The sequence below is a fragment of the Triturus cristatus genome, chromosome 1_1 (assembly GCF_964204655.1).
Source record: "Triturus cristatus chromosome 1_1, aTriCri1.1, whole genome shotgun sequence".
NCBI lineage: Eukaryota > Metazoa > Chordata > Amphibia > Caudata > Salamandridae > Triturus > Triturus cristatus.
Genome location: NC_140579.1, coordinates 80,700,224 through 80,718,583, shown reverse-complemented (window position 1 = coordinate 80,718,583; position 18,360 = coordinate 80,700,224). Strand labels below are relative to the sequence as shown.

The 18,360-nt window shown below is 46.8% G+C and overlaps 1 protein-coding gene across 12 annotated transcripts in view; it reads right to left on the bottom strand.

Annotated features, from left to right (window-relative positions):
* The window catches only part of LOC146869505 (stAR-related lipid transfer protein 3-like), a 146,113-nt gene that overhangs the window by 29,821 nt on the left and 97,932 nt on the right, over nt 1-18,360 (bottom strand). For all 12 annotated transcript variants that reach the window (XM_085602746.1, XM_085602663.1, XM_085602575.1 and 9 more), the window contains 5 exons: nt 11,170-11,287; nt 8,216-8,314; nt 7,726-7,781; nt 6,194-6,286; nt 2,484-2,546 (listed from right to left, as the gene is read on the bottom strand). In XM_085602746.1, coding sequence (XP_085458872.1) covers nt 2,484-2,546; nt 6,194-6,286; nt 7,726-7,781; nt 8,216-8,314; nt 11,170-11,287 — 429 coding nt within the window. The remainder of the gene's footprint in view (nt 1-2,483; nt 2,547-6,193; nt 6,287-7,725; nt 7,782-8,215; nt 8,315-11,169; nt 11,288-18,360) is intronic.

The window sequence follows — 18,360 nt, the reverse complement described above, 5'->3', positions numbered from 1 at the left end:
TAAACCATACCAATCAGTGAGGCTGCCTTATGTTATATCATATTTCATTGATATTTTTGTTTTGTCTGTTTAAAATGTTTTTCTTTTTTTACAAGTAACATATTGAATACTTAGATAATTCTCGCAGGGCTTTACAGTGCTTCACCATTAATGAGTTTCCACAGAATTAGAAAAAGTTTACAGACACAGTGGCAGGTGTAGGACTGATGAGACAGCTCATTTGGTTGTAGGGCAATATTGTATGTTCCCCGTAGGCTGCTCTACCTAATGTTCTGGTTGGTTTACTCTTACTTCCATCCTCAGACTAGATCAGCCCATTGAGTTTCATCCCATGCCTCATACATTTTTAAATTATCTTTAGGGCAGTCCATGCCAGCAGAAACTGTTTTTTTGCTGCTGCAACGCACCAGTCCATCAATATACTATGTCCCCTTTGCTACGATGAAGTTCACGATCACAATCAATCTCTGGTATCTATTCAAGGTCCGATCATCCCATATTCGTAAATGTACAGATGCTGTCTCCAGGCCTAGTGGTACTCCCTGGGTGGCAGCTATTTAAGGCACCAAACCAGCACTGTGCTATTACTATTCACTACCATATTGTATGAAGATTCCTTGTTCAGTGCATTCCCTCAGGTAAGTGTCTCCAACCGTTCTAGGAAAGATCTAAGCCCTCGTGTGTATTCTGGGAAGGACTAAGTTGCCCCAAGTTGAACCGCAATCTCAACAAGACCTCCCTGGAGTGCTCGAGTGCCTCTTCCCCGGCCTCCCGCTCAGGTGTACCTTTGTCAGCTTCTCAGTGCGGTTTTAGGGTTCGCTAAATCCCTCTGGGTAGTATTCAGTCGCTTTCCATAGACTAAAGAGGTGTCTAGAGTTTTGCTCTTCACAATCAATTCTTGATCGTAGGACATGTATGAGCTGTATGTATTTAAAGTGTTTGATATGCTGTCTTTTTTGAATGTTCAGATGAATGTTCAGATGTTACCCAATGCCTGGGGGAGTTTGCTTACAGCCATTAGAGACTAGTTTTTGTTTTACTCCAAGTCTGTGATCTCTCCTGACATGGCCTGTTCTGGGCAACCATTTCACAAAAGGATGTGGTCACAGACAGGAAAGGGGGAATTTCATGTTTTGCCTTGTCATGGGAATCTCTACTACTGAAAAAGCAGTGGCCGGCTAACTCTTCCCACTAAACGGGCTGATCTGGTTTTGGCAAAGGAGAAAGACTAGTATTTGAAAGCTGGCATGTCTAAAAGGTCAACAACCAGCCGGGGACAATGGAGATCACCATTTTGTGCAGCACAGACACATACATGGACTCCAATGTTCTGTCACAAGTCCATTCGTAGACAAACACACATCTACCAGTCCTGAGGAAGACTAAGAATCCATGTATAGGGGATTGAAAGAACTTTATGGAGGAGATGCCTGCGGACCTGCTCCTAACTCCCCACAAGAATACAGATATAAAGGTATGTGCTCAACTCCATCAACGATGCCACCGCTGTCAACCCTGCATTGCCTAGGTAGAGGGGCCGCAGCCCGCCTTACAAGAATAAAGTGCACTACAGGTATTAGAGCCGAGCGATTAGGTCACTTGTGGTTTAAACAGAAGAAATTGTACATAAAGGGACCCACTCTGAGAGGTAAGTGAGGTCAGGGAGAAAGAGGGGAAAACAAAGCAACTGAAACAAGAACAGCTCCCGTAAGACCTATATTTCTTTATCGGACATTAAATCTCGTATGGGTTGAAATACAAATCTAACTAGACATTATTTTGACATTTAAATACACATATACATGTTCTGTTTTTTTTCTAAAAATTAATTTTATTTTTAGTTCTTATTAGCTTTCATCTGTTGTTTATCAATACATATTATTTTATATTTTTTTGTTCACTAGGAAAACATTTTTTTTAAAACATTTTGTAGTACACAAATAGATACACCTGATTATAGACAATACAAGATAACTATAACAACCCCCAACGGAAAACTGAATCTGAGGTCAATTAAGATGTTTTAACAGAACTCCAAAACTACATTAATGCAGCACACTTGGAGCCTTTGGAGTTTACTGGGCTCAAAAGGCAGGATACACAAGGATTGATCGTGGCTAGAGACCAGGGACCGATGGGCTTTCTGAAGGAAATAGGAAATGGCCGGTTGTATTTTGGGAGGAGATGACAGAGGACGTAATATTGCACATCTGCATGATGAACGAGATAAGAAATGTCCAGATGGATCCTGGGATGGTGTCATTTATGAAAGAAAGAATGCACCTGCATATGAACGTTGCGTGAACTGTAGGAGCTCATCTGCTCATCTGCACTGTGAAAGGGTGTGGGTTAGCCATGGAGATAAGCAGTAGTTAAGGCCTCAGCTGGTTAAGGAAAGAGAATACCCAGGTAGGTGCGACATGGAGTAGAAAAGTAAGCCGGTGTTCTGTGGGAAGAGGAGTGTATTAAGTAGGTATCCTTACCTTCAAGATGAAGGACTTGCCATAGAACGGTGTTTCGATGGTGTAGACAACATCTCCCACTTCCTGAATAACGAAAAAACACACAGAACATATTAAAGGAGACTGCACTATAAGGAAATGTAGGTGCGGAAGATCAAAACTGACTCCGTGAAAGAAGGTGGGCCACTTCAGCCGTGAAAGAAGGTGGGCCACTCCGTGAAAGAAGGTGGGCCACTTCAGCCGTGAAACAAGGTGGGCCACTTCAGCCGTGAAAAAAAGGTGGGCCACTTCAGCCGTGAAAAAAAGGTGGGCCACTTCAGCCGTGAAAAAAGGTGGGCCACTTCAGCCGTGAAAAAAGGTGGGCCACTTCGGGAATGAAAAAAGGTGGGCCACTTCGGGAATGAAAAAAGGTGGGCCACTTCGGGAATGAAAAAAGGTGGGCCACTTCGGGAATGAAAAAAGGTGGGCCACTTCGGGAATGAAAAAAGGTGGGCCACTTCAGGAATGAAAAAAGGTGGGCCACTTCAGGAATGAAAAAAGGTGGGCCACCTCGGTCATACATAAAAGATAAGCACTCAGTGACTGGTTCAGCTAAGCGGGAGGATGAGCCACTCGTGGCCGATTTAACAGGCAGGGGAAAAGGGCAGACAAGGGCAAACATCCGGGAAAGAATGAACGTATTTCTGTTTACACTTCCACATCTCTGATACAACGCAGGGCGTGGAGCATTTGCACTATATACTGGGTGGTGGTAAACGTCTGCTGGTCTCCTTTGGGGGCTAACTGCCTTATTCTTCATGTGGTTCCGAGTAACAGTTTGTTATGGTCTAGGAGAAACACCGGCACAGTCCAGAAGTCTCCGCAACTAATTGCCTGGTCTTTCTTCACCCTTGCTCCTTCTGGAGTCTCGTCCTCCTATAAGGAGTTTGTTAAACGCAAGGAACATCTATGCCTAGTAGATAATACCTCTAAAATCCCACTATATCTGTGGAGTGGGTCTACTACATTTCAGCTTTTGTCCCCTCTGCACTGCCCCACGTGTATACCCTCTTCCTACAATTGTATGTGTGCATGCTGTGTGTGTGTGTCTACCGATGGAATGTGTGTGCTGTGTGTCTGTGCTTGTGGTTTTCGCAAGTGTTTGCGCGTACGTGCTTGGGCATGAATCTTTGCAGCAAAGATTCATGCCCAAGCACGTACGCGATGACGCAGGTGGCGCTGCGTGTAAAATGTCTCTCTTCAAAGGATTTCCCTTCTTGCTACAGCGCTCACCTCAGTGACGACACATGCCGTAAACAGTGCAAAGAGAGCATGCGCGCGCATGCTCAACCGGAACAATGAAAAACAGGGACATTTCTGTGTTTAACGGGGACACTGTTTGAAAACAGGGACATTTGAGTCACTTGGAGAAAAGTGTCGGGACACGGGGACACTTACCCAAAAACGGGGACCGTCCTGGGAAAACGGGGACATCTGGTCACCCTATCTTTGCTGCATGTACATCTGTGCAGTATGTACCCATCCGTATCTGTGCATTATGGTTTCTGTGAATGTATCCGTTACTGTGTTGTGTGCGTCACTACTGTGTTTGCCTACGGTGCAAGTCTATTTGTGGAGTGTGAGTTTTATTTGTGCAACAGTGAAATGGAGCATTTTATGAACATTTGTTTAAAACATTTTTTAGTAAAATTGAAGGGTATCTGAAGAGTGTGTTCTTCCAAGTGAGCTGTGTTCATTCCTGTGACACATTCTGAAACAGCAGCCAGAGTTCAGTGCCTTCCTCGCACCTACTTGTTTTCTCAACCACGTACATAAACACTTGGCACTTATCCGATATAAAGAAACACGTTTCGTAATTTTGAAAGCCGTGACTCGTTGTCCCTCTACGTGAGTGTACTCATTCTGGAAGGAGTTCCTGTTACTTGTATGAGGCATTATTATACTTTCAAGAAGGAACACATTTCACAACAAGATAGTTTTAGAATGAAGAGGGACTCTGGAAATATAGATCAAGTTGTAATGGTAGCCAGTGAAGCACTTGTATGTATAAGAGCGGAAGAACGGTGGCCCCCGGTGGATCATACGCCCAGGGCAGGCCAGCGAGGCCTGTACCCGGGAGGGGTCCGAGACGGGCAGGCCAGCGAGGCCTGTACCCGGGAGGGGTCAGAGACGGGCAGGCCAGCGAGGCCTGTACCCGGGAGGGGATCGAGACGGGCAGGCCAGCGAGGCCTGTACCCGGGAGGGGGCCGAGACGGGCAGGCCAGCGAGGCCTGTACCCGGGAGGGGATCGAGACGGGCAGGCCAGCGAGGCGTGTACCCGGGAGGGGGCCGAGACTGGCCGGCCAGCGAGGCCTGTATCCGGGAGGGGATCGAGACGGGCAGGCCAGCGAGGCCTGTACCCGGGAGGGGTTCGAGGCCGAGACGGGTAGGCCAGCGAGGCCTGTACCCGGGAGGGGTCCGAGACGGGCAGGCCAGCGAGGCCTGTACCCGGGATGGGTCCGAGACGGGCAGGCCAGCGAGGCCTGTGCCCGGGAGGGGTCCGAGATGGGCAGGCCAGCTGGCACCTGTCCTCAGGTGCGCTTAATGGGCCGCTGTTAGATAACTCAGTGGACATCACTCCCACAGCCATAAACCCACTTTTAAATGAAACGCTGCTGGAATATTCAATCCTGAACCGTGCGTCCCACCGCCATCCATTTGATTTTACAGCCCCCTCAGCCCCACTGTGAAAAGAACAATGGATAAGATGACCACTCTTCAGACCCCCCCCTCTGATGACTTCCAGACTTCCAAAGCAGCTCACGCTGGTTCCTGGTGCCAAGAGTTCCCGAGATGAATTCCGTGCAGTGCTTGTTAAAGGTGCTGCAGAGGTATCAGTGGAGGGATGAAGGAAGTGCTGCCTGGGTTGAAGTCAGGTCCAATGAGTACCGGTACTCTCTTCATTCTAGGAAAAGTGCCGGTACTCAAGGGGAGAAAAAGAAAAAGTGCCGGCACTCAAGGGGAGAAAATGAAAAAGTGCCGGTACTCAGTACCGGCGAGTACCGGCCCATTTAAAGCACTGCTTACAAGCCATTCATGGTTCATCGATGATTCAGACCTGTAGACTGGGGCAGACATGCCAACGAAGCTGCTAAATACCAATTCTATTTCCATCCAAGTTTGCACATTTTCAAATAGTGGTCTAAGTTGGTTCTAGGGATTTCAAGGTGGTAGGAGAGACCGGCCCCCTGAACTCCTGGAAACTTGTGTGCCACTCGGTGTTATGACTGATCGCCAAGGGACTCGGGTGTAATTTTGTCCCCCGTATCCTATTATCTTTGTATTAGTGGCTCATCAGCAATAAATCCTAATGGCGACTGCGCCTTGAACCTATATTTATTGACTGCATTCAGGAACAGGCTCTGCACCTGGATGGCTTCAAGCCCATCTCCTGGAACTGGATTGGTGGACCACAATTCTACAATGCATTTACAAGCAGGATTGTTTTACCAAAATATCTAAAAGAAAAAGCTAATTACTCTGAAATACTCCTCCAGTTGCAGATACAAGGCACCTGCAGATGTGTAATGTAGAAAGGGGTCTTGACAATTCTACAACTTGCTGGAGGAAAGAGGGGAAATGCAGCAAGAAAAGGACTCTAAGAGATTTCATCAAAAGGGCTGCCCTTCCCAAGAAAATACATGATCTGATCATACACATTCTGCCACAGATCCCCATCGGTATTCACTCACGTTGCTTTTCTCGAATCTCCAGCTGGCCTCTTGTGCCAGGATCTGCTCGACCACTTCCAAGGACTCCTTGCCTTGCTGCACATACCCTCGTTCCTGAAACACAGGAGTTGGTTATTCTTGGGGGCGGTTGGGACAGAGACCCACTTCACAAAGCCAGGCAGAGCATGCAATGCTGCCCGGCATCATATATGACATATCCGGGAAGTGACAAACCGGGGAACTTTGAACCCCCCTCTGTTTTCTTTGGTTTCATATTTCACATTTTAGATTCCTACAACCTACACTTCTAGATGACTGCAGGTGAAGTACAAACGTTTTATGGATACCAGAAGGAACATGGCTATGTAATTGTAAGCTTTATTGTTTAGTTAATTAAACCATTACAATAGATAATATCTACAAAGAGTAAAAACAATTGTCAGACAAAATTCTTTAAAAAAAGCTTGTGTATAAAAACATGTACAAATGAGATATTTGTAAACAATCGGTCAGTTTAATACAGCTTGTGTTTGGTGAAACGCAACAGTTCTACTGCTTAAAATATGTACATTAAAGTTTACTGAGGCAATCAGCGCATTCCAGGACTCTTCTCAAGAAACTCTCGGACTGCAGAGCGGGATCGGCCTGTTGGGTTTGACTTTGCATTTCCACCCAGAGCTTGTTGATAGACCCCGCCTGAGTATGGCCACATGTGTGCGCATCTTGCCATGACCCAGGGGCAGAATTTGAAAAACAGATGCTGGAAGCTTCCTGACATGGCTATGGCCCTAAGGCATTACTCAAACTAGTGTCCCTTACAAAGCAACATGCCAGTTACCTCTAAATGTCCTAAATAAAGGTGATCTGGGATCCAATGTCAATCATTTGGCTAGACAAGCTGCATAACTGGTTGATATTCAAAGCAAGTGGAATTCTTTTTTCACCTGGCTGTTCTCTAGACTGAGAAGTCTCCTTTATTCACTAGTTCCACTGTCTAAGACAATAATTAATCCTATTTTATCTGGACCTTTTTCCTACCAAATTCAAGTCAGAATATGTGCTAGAAAGAAAATACTTGTGAAAAAATAAAGTGGAAATTTTGTAAATCATAAATTGATTTAAGTCACCGCTCACACATCACACATAAACAGGTCTAAAGTAAATGCAAGTACACCTGCTGACACATTTCTTCCACAAACACCACTGCAAAGATAACTTTTTTGATATGGGGTTCTTCAGAAATGTTAGCACGAGGTAAAAATAGTTGGAACCCATCACTTACCTCTTTGCGATCGCATTCTGCTTGGAAGCCCAGCTTGCTAGACCCGAGCTAGTGGTAGAGAGGAGAAGAGAGGCCCACCTGGCTAAGACTACTTGGAAAGCGAAGGAGAAGTAAGAGTGGAAGAAACGAACACTCCTCTAAGCTTTGAATATGGTTTTACTACTCTCAACATTGCATCTTTTCAGCCAGCAGGGCAGTTTCTTCTCCTAAAATACTGGAGATTCCGCCAGATTATCTGTTCCTTCAACCATGAGCAAACCCAACAATTTACCTGAGCTGTGACTGCTTGTCCCCCTGTCCCGCCATCATCAGACTCATTGTCAGATCCTAAAAAAGGCAGAGACACAGGTCACAAGACAGATACCGGCCAGTATACCAAAAGATACAGACCTCTGAGGTTCTCTTGTGCTAGAGGACATTTTCTCACACAAGGGGTGTTTTTTTAAAAAACTGGAACACTGGAGTAGAGACCTCTGGTAATAATTCATAGCTGGTGCAACATGGTCTGATGGAAAGGGAGGCAAGATCACTTGAACAATTCCGCACAACCCGAAAGGGATAGGTTTTCACTAGCACAATGGGAAAGTCTACGATCATACATGGCATTTCCAACTCCAGGGCAAGGACGCATCACAGAGGATCCAATGAGATCTTCTTGCCCGGGTTTGGGTGCACGAGACCGCCACAGTAGATCCCAGTAGTGCAGTCACACATCAGCTGCTCCACATTCGTTTAAGTTTCTAGAGGGATCCCCTTCTCACCTGCAAAGGACTCCGGGGGAGAGTAGAACTGTCCATCTGAGATGGCGCGAGGGTAAAGCAGGGGCCGATGATTGGCCGCAGACTGTGTCGCCAGATACCCTGCAACCAACAACAATTAACAAAAAGAAAGGGCGCACGTGCACAGAATTAATGACGCTCCCGCCTCTATCTTTAATGGTCATTACACGATGAAAGTTGAAGTTTGGTGAAATTACTCCTCCTAGAAACCCAACTCCCATCATCCTTTGCCAGCAAGGAGCCCAGACACCACTGCCCCAGTAATCCAGGATAGAACTTGCAAGCATCTCACATAAGTAAAGAAATTCAATAAAAATGTACTTAAAAAATACACTTCTGAAAATAACCTTCCCTGAAAGGGTAAACAAGAGACATTTTTAATACAGCAGATGCAGCATCACAGGTCCACGGCCATCCCCGTAACGTCTTCCAGGAGCAGCCGGTGTGTGTACAGGGAGGCTGGGGCACGAGGGCAGATGCTAAAGGTGCAGGCCTCCTCTTGTCTGGGGTGAAGTGCTCTGAAGCCCAATTATGGCTCCTCAAAGGGCCTGATTGGGTGGTAAAGGATAGTTTTCAAGCGAATGTATTGTATTGTATTGTAATTGCATTTATATAGCGCTCACTACCCCTGACAAGGTGGCAAAGCGCTTTTCGGAGAGTAGCACGCTACTCCGGAGCCCATAAAGGATTAATTTTGAATTAGTATAGTGAAATATGAAAGTAATTTGAGTGGTGGATAGGTTACTCAGTTATTTGGATTTCAGAAGGATAGCGTAGGGATAGGAGAGGAGAAAAAAAGGTTTTTATTTATATAGCGCTTGTTACCCGGGATGGAGTGTTGAAGCGCTTTTTCGGCTAATGTGTAGCAGCCTCTGAAATAGTACTTCAAATCCGTGCACCCCCATCTCCTAGACCTCTGATATTAATATACTTTGGCTACACAGGGGCCAGATTAAGCCTCACCATCTCGCCAATGGCAGTAGTGTCATGCCTCCCCAATGGCAGTGGTGTCATGCCGTTCCAATGGCAGTGGTGTCATGCCTCCCCATCTCCCAAATGGCAGTAGTGCCATGCATCTCCATCTCCCCAATGGCAGTAGTGTCATGCCTCCCCAATGGCAGTAGTGGCATGTCACCCCATCTTTCCCAAAGCCAGCAGTGTCATGTCTCCCCATCTCCCCAATGGCAGTAGTGTCATGCCTCCCCATCTCCCCAAAAGGCAGTAGTGTCATGCCTCCCCAATAGCAGTAGTGCCATGTCTCCCCAATGGCAGTAGTGTCATGCCTCCTCATCTCCCCAATGGCAGTAGTGTCATGCCTCCCCAATGGCAGTAGTGTCATGCCTCCCCAATGGCAGTAGTGTCATGTCTCCCCAATGGCAGTAGTGTCATGCCTCCTCATCTCCCCAATGGCAGTAGTGTCATGCCTCCCCAATGGCAGTAGTGTCATGCCTCCCCATCTTTCCAATGGCAGTAGTGTCATGCTTCCCCAATGGCAGTGGTGTCATGCCTCCCCAATGGCAGTGGTGTCATGCCTCCTCAATGGCAGTGGTGTCATGCCTCCCCAATGGCAGTGGTGTCATGCCTCCCCAATGGCAGTGGTGTCATGCCTCCCCAATGGCAGTGGTGTCATGCCTCCCCAATGGCAGTGGTGTCATGCCTCCCCAATGGCAGTGGTGTCATGCCTCCTCAATGGCAGTAGTGTCATGCCTCCCCAATGGCAGTGGTGTCATGCCTCCCCAATGTCAGTGGTCTCATGTCTCCCCAATGGCAGTAGTGTCATGCCTCCCCAATGGCAGTAGTGGCATGTGTCCCCAATGGCAGTAGTGGCATGTCTCCCCAATGGCAGTGGTGTAGGTCACCTCATTCTCCCCCATGGCAGTCTTGTAATGTCTCCCCATACCCCCAATGGTAGTAATGCCATGTCTCCTCGTCTCCCCAATGGCAGCAATGTCATGTCTCCCCGTCTCCCCCAAAGGCAGTAGTGTCAGGCCTCCCCAATGGCAGTAGTGGCATGTCTCCCCAATGGCAGTTGTGTCATGTCTCCCCAATGGCAGTAGTGTCATGCCTCCCCAATGGCAGTAGTGTCATGTCTCCCCAATGGCAGTAGTGTCATGTCTCCCCAATGGCAGTAGTGTCATGCCTCCCCAATGGCAGTAGTGTCATGCGTCCCCAATGGCAGTAGTGTCATGCCTCCCCAATGGCAGTAGTGTCATGTCTCCCCAATGGCAGTAGTGTCATGCCTCCCCAATGGCAGTAGTGTCATGCCTCCCCAATGGTAGTAGTGTCATGCCTCCCCAATGGCAGTAGTGTCATGCCTCCCCAATGGCAGTAGTGTCATGTCTCCCCAATGGCAGTAGTGTCATGCCTCCCCAATGGCAGTAGTGGCATGCCTCCCCAATGGCAGTACTGTCATGCCTCCTCATCTCCCCAATGGCAGTAGTGTCATATCTCCCCAATGGCAGTAGTGTCATGCCTCCTCATCTCCCCAATGGCAGTAGTGTCATGCCTCCCCAATGGCAGTGATGTCATGTCTCCCCAATGGCAGTGGTGTCATGTCTCCCCAATGGCAGTAGTGTCATGCCTCCTCATCTCCCCAATGGCAGTAGTGCCATGCCTCCTCATCTTCCCAGTGGCAGTAGTGTCATGTCTCCCCAATGGCAGTAGTGTCATGCCTCCTCATCTCCCCAATGGCAGTAGTGTCATGCCTCCTCATCTCCCCAGTGGCAGTAGTGTCATGCCTCCTCATCTCCCCAGTGGCAGTAGTGTCATGTCTCCCCAATGGCAGTAGTGTCATGCCTCCTCATCTCCTCAATGGCAGTAGTGTCATGTTAGTTGAGCCAGCTGGCTTCAGTTATACTGGCCCATACTTATCGGCAAGGATGGCATGAATCCAGGAAACAAAACACACAGCGCTCCCAGCCCACCAGCCAACTCACATCTCTCCTCCGCGGCTTCCTGAGATAAGACTTTGAAATCAAGGAACCAGGTTTCCAACCAAGCGATGACGAAGGACACGATGGGAAGGAGGTAGCCGAATGCCCCTTTTGAGAGAAGCTGCAATGGAGGAAGTTACACAAGACATGAGATGCGTCACTTGGATTGGCGATCTGTTATGACGAAAATGTTGCCTCAGCAACAATGTTGAGAGCAGGACAACATATTCATTCACTTACCTGCCTTCACTCAAGAGCTCGGTTGGATCTCAGCACAACTTCTATAAAAACAAAAAGTGACTGGTGCCAACTCTGCAGCCTAGGTGCATTATTTGTGCATTTGTGTCCAATGGTGCCAGGAGAATGGACACAAGACTCTCTCCTACTGAGGGATCCATTCGCCTCAGCTGCACGTGGGACATTCCAATGTAGCAGACAGTGAAGAGCACAAGGGCAGGTGCTGGGAACCTCTTCCTTTAGTTTACACTCTTCCAAGAGAAGTAGTTAGTACAGGGAGGATATAGTCATGCCCAATGCTTCCAACTAAACAGGCAGCTATAGAGCTAGAAACATGTCGCCGTAGATCAAATATAGCAATGCCGAAAGCAATCCGAGCTAGAATCGATTCTTACCTTGGAAAGTGTGAGGGCTGAAAAAACCCAAAGTCACACTAACCACCACAACAGTGTTTCAACAGCCTGACCCTACAGATTATAAATGTAAAACAATGTATATACATGCGCAATAAAAACATCAGAACTACTCTGGCAGGGCAAAGAGCCTTGGCTGTGCCCAGACGAGGAGCGACCCGCAGATGAAGCATGCCACCTAGTGCGGGTTAGGGTTTGTGTCCTCTTGAATTGCGACAAAGGGGACAGTAGGGGTGGATTTTAAATTGCACATAACGTATTTATAATACAAAGAGCGGTGGTTGGGGGTATTTGTGGAATAATTCAGTACAAGGGTGGCAACCTTGACCCCTTTGAAATGACACTGCTCTTTCTCTCCCTTTTACTGCGCCCCATCATCATGGATGCAGACAGAATTAAAAGGATGCGGGGATTCTGGCCGGCCCCACTCTGGGGTCTCTGGTGCTGCACCACCAAACTAGTCAACTGGAAAGACACTGCGACTCAACACACCAAATACTTTGTGCCTAGTGTTCAGAGGATGACTTGCTCAGTCTTACAACTGCAGGGACAAAGCATATGATTTTAGGGAGGACCTAGAGGCTCCATGATGGAAGAAAATAGCCCGGCGCGTACTGCGTTGGTCTCTGATCTGGACTGGAACCCCAGGTGCTGAAGGATTCAAGCCTTGACTGAAGGCTTTGCTAAAAACCTCCAATACAACCTGTGTTGTTTTTCTTATGGGTTGGTAGACGGGGCACTCTGTCAGACTGTGGTTTCTGGTCTCCAGCCCGAGGTGCTGGAAGAGTCAAGCGTTTACTGAAGGATTTTGTAAGAACCTCAAACCAAGCCCCTTTACATTTATTATTTTTGTAAGTAATAAACAACCTTTTTATGGTTTGGGAGACGGGGTACTCTACTGTGCACACTATCTTAAATAGATGTAACTGTCGAAGACGGGAGCGTTTAGAAAAATCTGGCAAGATAATGCAGCAATTTGCGTTAATTTAAGCAGCAACCAAAACTCTGGCAAATTAAGTGCTACCATCAAAACTCTAGTCATGCAACTTAAACTATCGATTCGAATGGCGATTTCATTTTAATCGAATGAGACGGCTCCACCTTTCTATGGAGGTTGTGCAGTTGCCGATTGTAATATTTCTCTCACTCTTCGTTTGTAAGGGGTCAAAGTTGCCTAAATGCGGAAACACTAAAAAAATAAACATAAATGTATTATTTTACCTTCACTAATGTTGTCCCTACCTACGTATTGAAAGCAGTGAGGAGGACTAGGCTAAACAAGCATTGTTAGCACCACGGTGCCCAAAACATGAAGTGCGGTGTTGGAGTATACCGCACTTCATGTTTTAGACAGCACAGCGCTATCAATGCTTGCTTATTTTAATGCGGTTCGCTAAAATAAACATGCATTGTTAGCACCCTGATGTCCAGAACATGAAGCGGGTCTCAGGGAACAAAACGTGAAGCGCGGTGTTGGAGTATACCGCACTTCACGTTTTAGACAGAACCACGCGATCAATGCTTGCTTATTTTAGTGCGGTTTGCTAACATAAACATGTATTGTTAGAATCCTCCTGTCCAAAACATGAAGCGCAGAAGCGGGGAACGAAGGAGTGAGACGGAGTCCTGCTGCAGGGGCGGTGTGCACTCTGAGGGAGGTGTGGCGTTTCGACAAACTGCTACAAAATAAAGAAGCATTGTTAACATGAAGCGAGGTGCTCAAGAAGCGGGTGCGTGCTGATTTTTAAATTTTTTTTTAATGAAAAACATCCCCGTTTTATTGATGTGGCTGAGAGGTCCATTCACGCTTAGAATCGTATTAAAAATGGCGTGGGCTGTCCTAAAGTAAACATGACATAAAAAAACACCAGTCTTACGGATCGGAAAATAAATGACGGTATGATCTGTGGGACCCAGACAACAAGCAGGACTTTTCCTTAGGAATGTCAATATGCAGGTGCTTCTTAGCAGCACAAATACACCGAGCCAATAGTAAGGTCTGTCCATCGGTATTCTGTAGCTCCTCACTGTGGCATGGGCTGAAAGTTAAATAAAAGACGCGCTCTGTGGTGAGGAAGGGGCGGGAATTGAAGCGCAGCCGGGCTGAAAGTTAAATAAAAGACGCGCTCTGTGGTGAGGGAGGGGCAGGGAGTTGAAGCGCGGCAGGGCTGACGTACGGGTCAGTGGCAGAGAAACATTATTTATCATGAAGATTAATAAAACAAGGGAGAGAGGCTAAGTGCTGAAAGCAAAAGAAAACCAAGCCGCGAAAGTGATCGGACAGAGGCAGAGGGGAAAGCACGGGAAATAAAAACAAGCATTTGCCGCGCGACGCGGGAAGCTTGTAATAAGAGACGCTGACGAGGAGGGAGTGGGAGAAGGGAGGGGGTAGGAGATGGGATTCACGCGTGCGCTGTAAAGCTTAATGAGCCATTACAGAAAGCCAGATGGCAGCTGTGCACGTCGCACACGCTTGTGCGCGTAACAGCAAGCTGGTGGCCGGCAAAAGCCTGTGGGTAGCACTTTTAAAACCCAGTTACTAAATGTCTCGCCAGAGCAGCGCAAGCGCTGGCTCAGGCGAGACCTAAACATGAGTTTCATTATTGATAAAAATCTTTCCCTGAAACCTCAGATGTCCAGGGTTACGGCATCCTGCGTTGTTCTCACTCACAATGCACAGGGCAGCCCCTCACCCCTAGAAGCACTGCACAGCCCTCACTTGTGAAGCATAGGACAGCTCCTGACCCTAGAAGCACTGCACAGCCCTCACAATACACTGGCAGCTCCTGACACCTAGAAGCACTGCACAGCCCTCTCTCACAATGCACGGGAGAGCTCCTGACCCTAGAACACAGGTCTTCAAACTGTGGGGCGCGCCCCCCCTGGGGGGGCATGGATGGGTTCCCATGGGGGCGCAAAGGCCTCTACAAGCACATGTAAATGAAGAGGCCTGAAGTGCAGCGATGTTTATTTGCTGTATTTCCAGGCGGTCTTCATTTACTCTGAAGCCCTCAAGTGCTGTGGGGCCAGAGTTCACTGGGTGTGCTGATGGGGGCTCACTGGGCAGTGTCTGAAGTCTTATTAAGACTCCAGCACGCCTGAGTTTTTCACAGGTCTTTAAAGACCATTGGCACATTTACATACCTTTGGAAACTGGTTACCGAGGCTTAGTTTTTTTTTCTGTTTCCAGTACCCCCTGGGCCCCCACTCTGCCTATTTTTACATTGCATTTTACATTTACTGCTGTAGTATGAGAATGCATTTCATGAAAATGAATATAAAGTAGGGTTGCCAATAGAAAAAATGCCAGCCATGTAGGTTTAAAGAGCCTGCAAAGACCTTGCTTTGACACTAAATAGGGATTTAAATAAAAACGTATGTATTCATTTGTCATGTGACTTTGTCTGTTCCTTTTATTTTCAGTCATGAATCATTCAGGCAGCCCTAGAACACATTTAAAAGTGCTTTATATTTGCTTTTTGATGTATGCACAGATAAGTGCTGAAAATAGGGCTTTAGGTACTGTTTATTTTTGTACTGTCTGGCACATCAAAATAATGAGCTGGCAACCCTAATCATAAGACTGGAAGTTTGTTGCAGGATCAGCACATTTTTATTTCCTTCGCCCCGTCAATAACATGCTGATTAACTTCAAGTGTCTGGGAATTCACCCTGCATTTAGACAACTCACTCCTCATTCTCACCCTTCACTTTCACGCTTACCCTGCACTCAAAGCACATAGTTATGGTTTTCCTGCATTTGCCACATAATCCATTGTCTGCTGCATAATTTGCAGATAAAAAAATGCAGTGGAAGGCCCTTTCTAAAGGTTAACTGGTCACCTTTCTGTTGCTTATTTCTATATGTGGGTGTTAGTGTGGTACGTATGAGGGGCAATAAAGGCCAGGACAATGTCAACAAGTGTAAAAATAGCACAGTAATGCTATCACAAAAAAGCAGCATAATTCACCTTTGCTTGCTGCAGAATTTAGTCAACCATGCTGCATAATTTGGCCTTCTCCGTTCCGCATAATTCCAATGGCCCTGTTTATAGTGCTGTGAGGTCCCAGCCTGTGGCAGAAAGCACTGTGAATATGTAAGTCATTATTTTAAATCAGTATTCACATACGCTAAGCTAGTCTGCTGCAAAATGATGCAGTGATTGAGATAAAACAAGTTCTTACAAAATATACTTTTTAGTAAGAAGTAATCAAACTGGATCTAATGCAGACATTTTTGTACGTGTCTCCACTATTCCAGATTCCAGCTGATAACTCCTTTACATTACATCTTAAAAAGAATAGATCTTTGCCACCATAAAGCTTTAAGCAGATCCACTGGAATTATTCAGCAGAAGAGGACAACATTATGCGGCACGTTTGACTAAATTATACAGCAAGAAAAGGTAAATTATGCGGCACAATGTGCCACATTTTATGGTTAGCATTACTTCATTTTTTATCATTTTAACTCACGGTAACGCTGTCAGGGGAACTATTTCACCTCATTAGTACCAGTTTAACACCCAAATACAGCAGTAAGTAACTACAAGATTACCAGTCAATCTTTGCAAAAGGCTTTCCACTGCTCCGAAAACTTTGTCATGCTTTAAGTAACTTTTGTTTCGTTTGAGCTAGAATTAAGTTTTTTTGGTTGAAATGTGCAGATTATGTAGCAAATGCAGTAAACTGATAATTATGTGGAAAACGCTGCTGCTGCAGAAACTCATAATTCCAGTGGCCCTAGCTTTAAGTGACTCAATCAATCAATGACTGGTAAGAAGGCTGGTTTCTTTTTTTTAACTTTCTGCACTACCACCACACACTTCGATTTCAGGCAGAGGCATCTCAAAGTCCGTATTAACCATGCAGGGGCAGTTTTTTTTTGTGAAAGTTGAGTCCATGGGGTGGTAGGTAGGTCAGCAGGGTTGCATTCAGATGCAGAGCCCTAATCCTCTTGATCCTTGGGGCTCACAGTAATGGTCCAGGAGAAAGAGGAAAGGAGCGCGATTCATAGATATTGACAAAGAGAACGCCCAGAATAGGGAGCACTGTATACGGACTCATTTTTAGGTCTCGGCTAGCGAAGGCTGCGCTTGCGCAGTCTCGCTCGCGAGACATAATGACTTGGAGAAGAGGGGCTTGAACCCGCCCCTCTTCTCTCCTCTTCTCCATTGGCTGGCCTCTTAAATGCTGGCCAGCCATTGGAGAAGAGGCTTGTCTCGCAAAACAAGCCCCGTCCTTTTCAGATTCGGGGGCGTGTTTTTTCGTTGCTTTTCCCAGGGCGTGTTTAAACGCCCCCGAAGCCGAAAACACGCCCCGAGTCCGAAAACGCCGCTGCCTTTCTCCTAGGCATTTCTGCTTCACCTCGGAGAAAGGCAGCAAGGCTCAGCTCAGGGCACCGCAGTCTGCCACATTTCCAGCTCCCAAGCCACTCTTCGAGCCTCGGTACTTGTACAATTTTAAATGAATTAAAGTATATTTACTCGGTGACGGGGCTGTAGTTTAATAAAGCAGAAGAAAGTTTAAGCATAATATTCCCCGCCGGTTCTACCATAGAATTGTCCTGCCCCGACATATGATCAGTCAGAGTGGATTAACCAAGGGGATTCCCACAGCATCGTGTGGAGTACGTCGCGAAGGGAAAACATGTCGTCACTCGACTCCAACAATGTCGTGTACGGATCTTCCGATGCCTAGCGGAAGAAGGAAATTGGTAATGCAAGATGGCCGCTGTCGGAGAAGTAACAATAAAGTTGACAGTCTAGTCTTTCTTCTAGTCTTGAGAACGGTTGCCCTTCAGCCTGTGGTTGTGAATGATCTACGCACGATGCGACGTCACACCACCTCCGCCTGTCACTATCGGATAGCGACTCTCCATACCCATTCGCCGGTTCGCTCTGTGCTGTGACAGTGTGTGCACTTCCCGGACGTCCTCGGAGCTGTCACCATGAACACTTTACCCTATTTCTGTAAGGGGGAGGTGGTGAAGGGCTTCGGCCGCGGTTCCAAGGAGCTGGGTATTCCCACTGGTGAGTCGTGCTGTTGGGGTGCTGCGGAGCGCTACACTAGGGTGTTGCGAAACATGCTGGGACAGCGTACGCATTATCCCCTTTGCCTTCTTCTATGATAAAATCCCCTTTGACAGCACATTTCAACTGTTTCCTCACACCTACAGCACAGCTCATTAATCATCAACCCACAGGAGGTAGATTTTGCGGCTCATGGTGCGGGAATTCAGTGTGCTACCTGGTTTGCTTTAGAGATACGCTTCAGGAGGAAAACGAATGAATTCCAACCTCGTGTGGATCACGTTTTCTATTAAACGTACACAGTTTACCAGTGACCTTTTTAACAGCATATTTTAAGGACCGTCTTAACGTAGCTAATTTCAATGATAATAGGTCCCTTCATCCGTGACCGAAAGTTTGTTGCTTATCATTGGAAGGCTTGACATGTATAACTTCAGACGGCAAGAATTCTTTTCTTTTTCAAAGTGTTCATGTTCATTGGTATGTTGTACTCGAAAGGGGGAAAACAACTC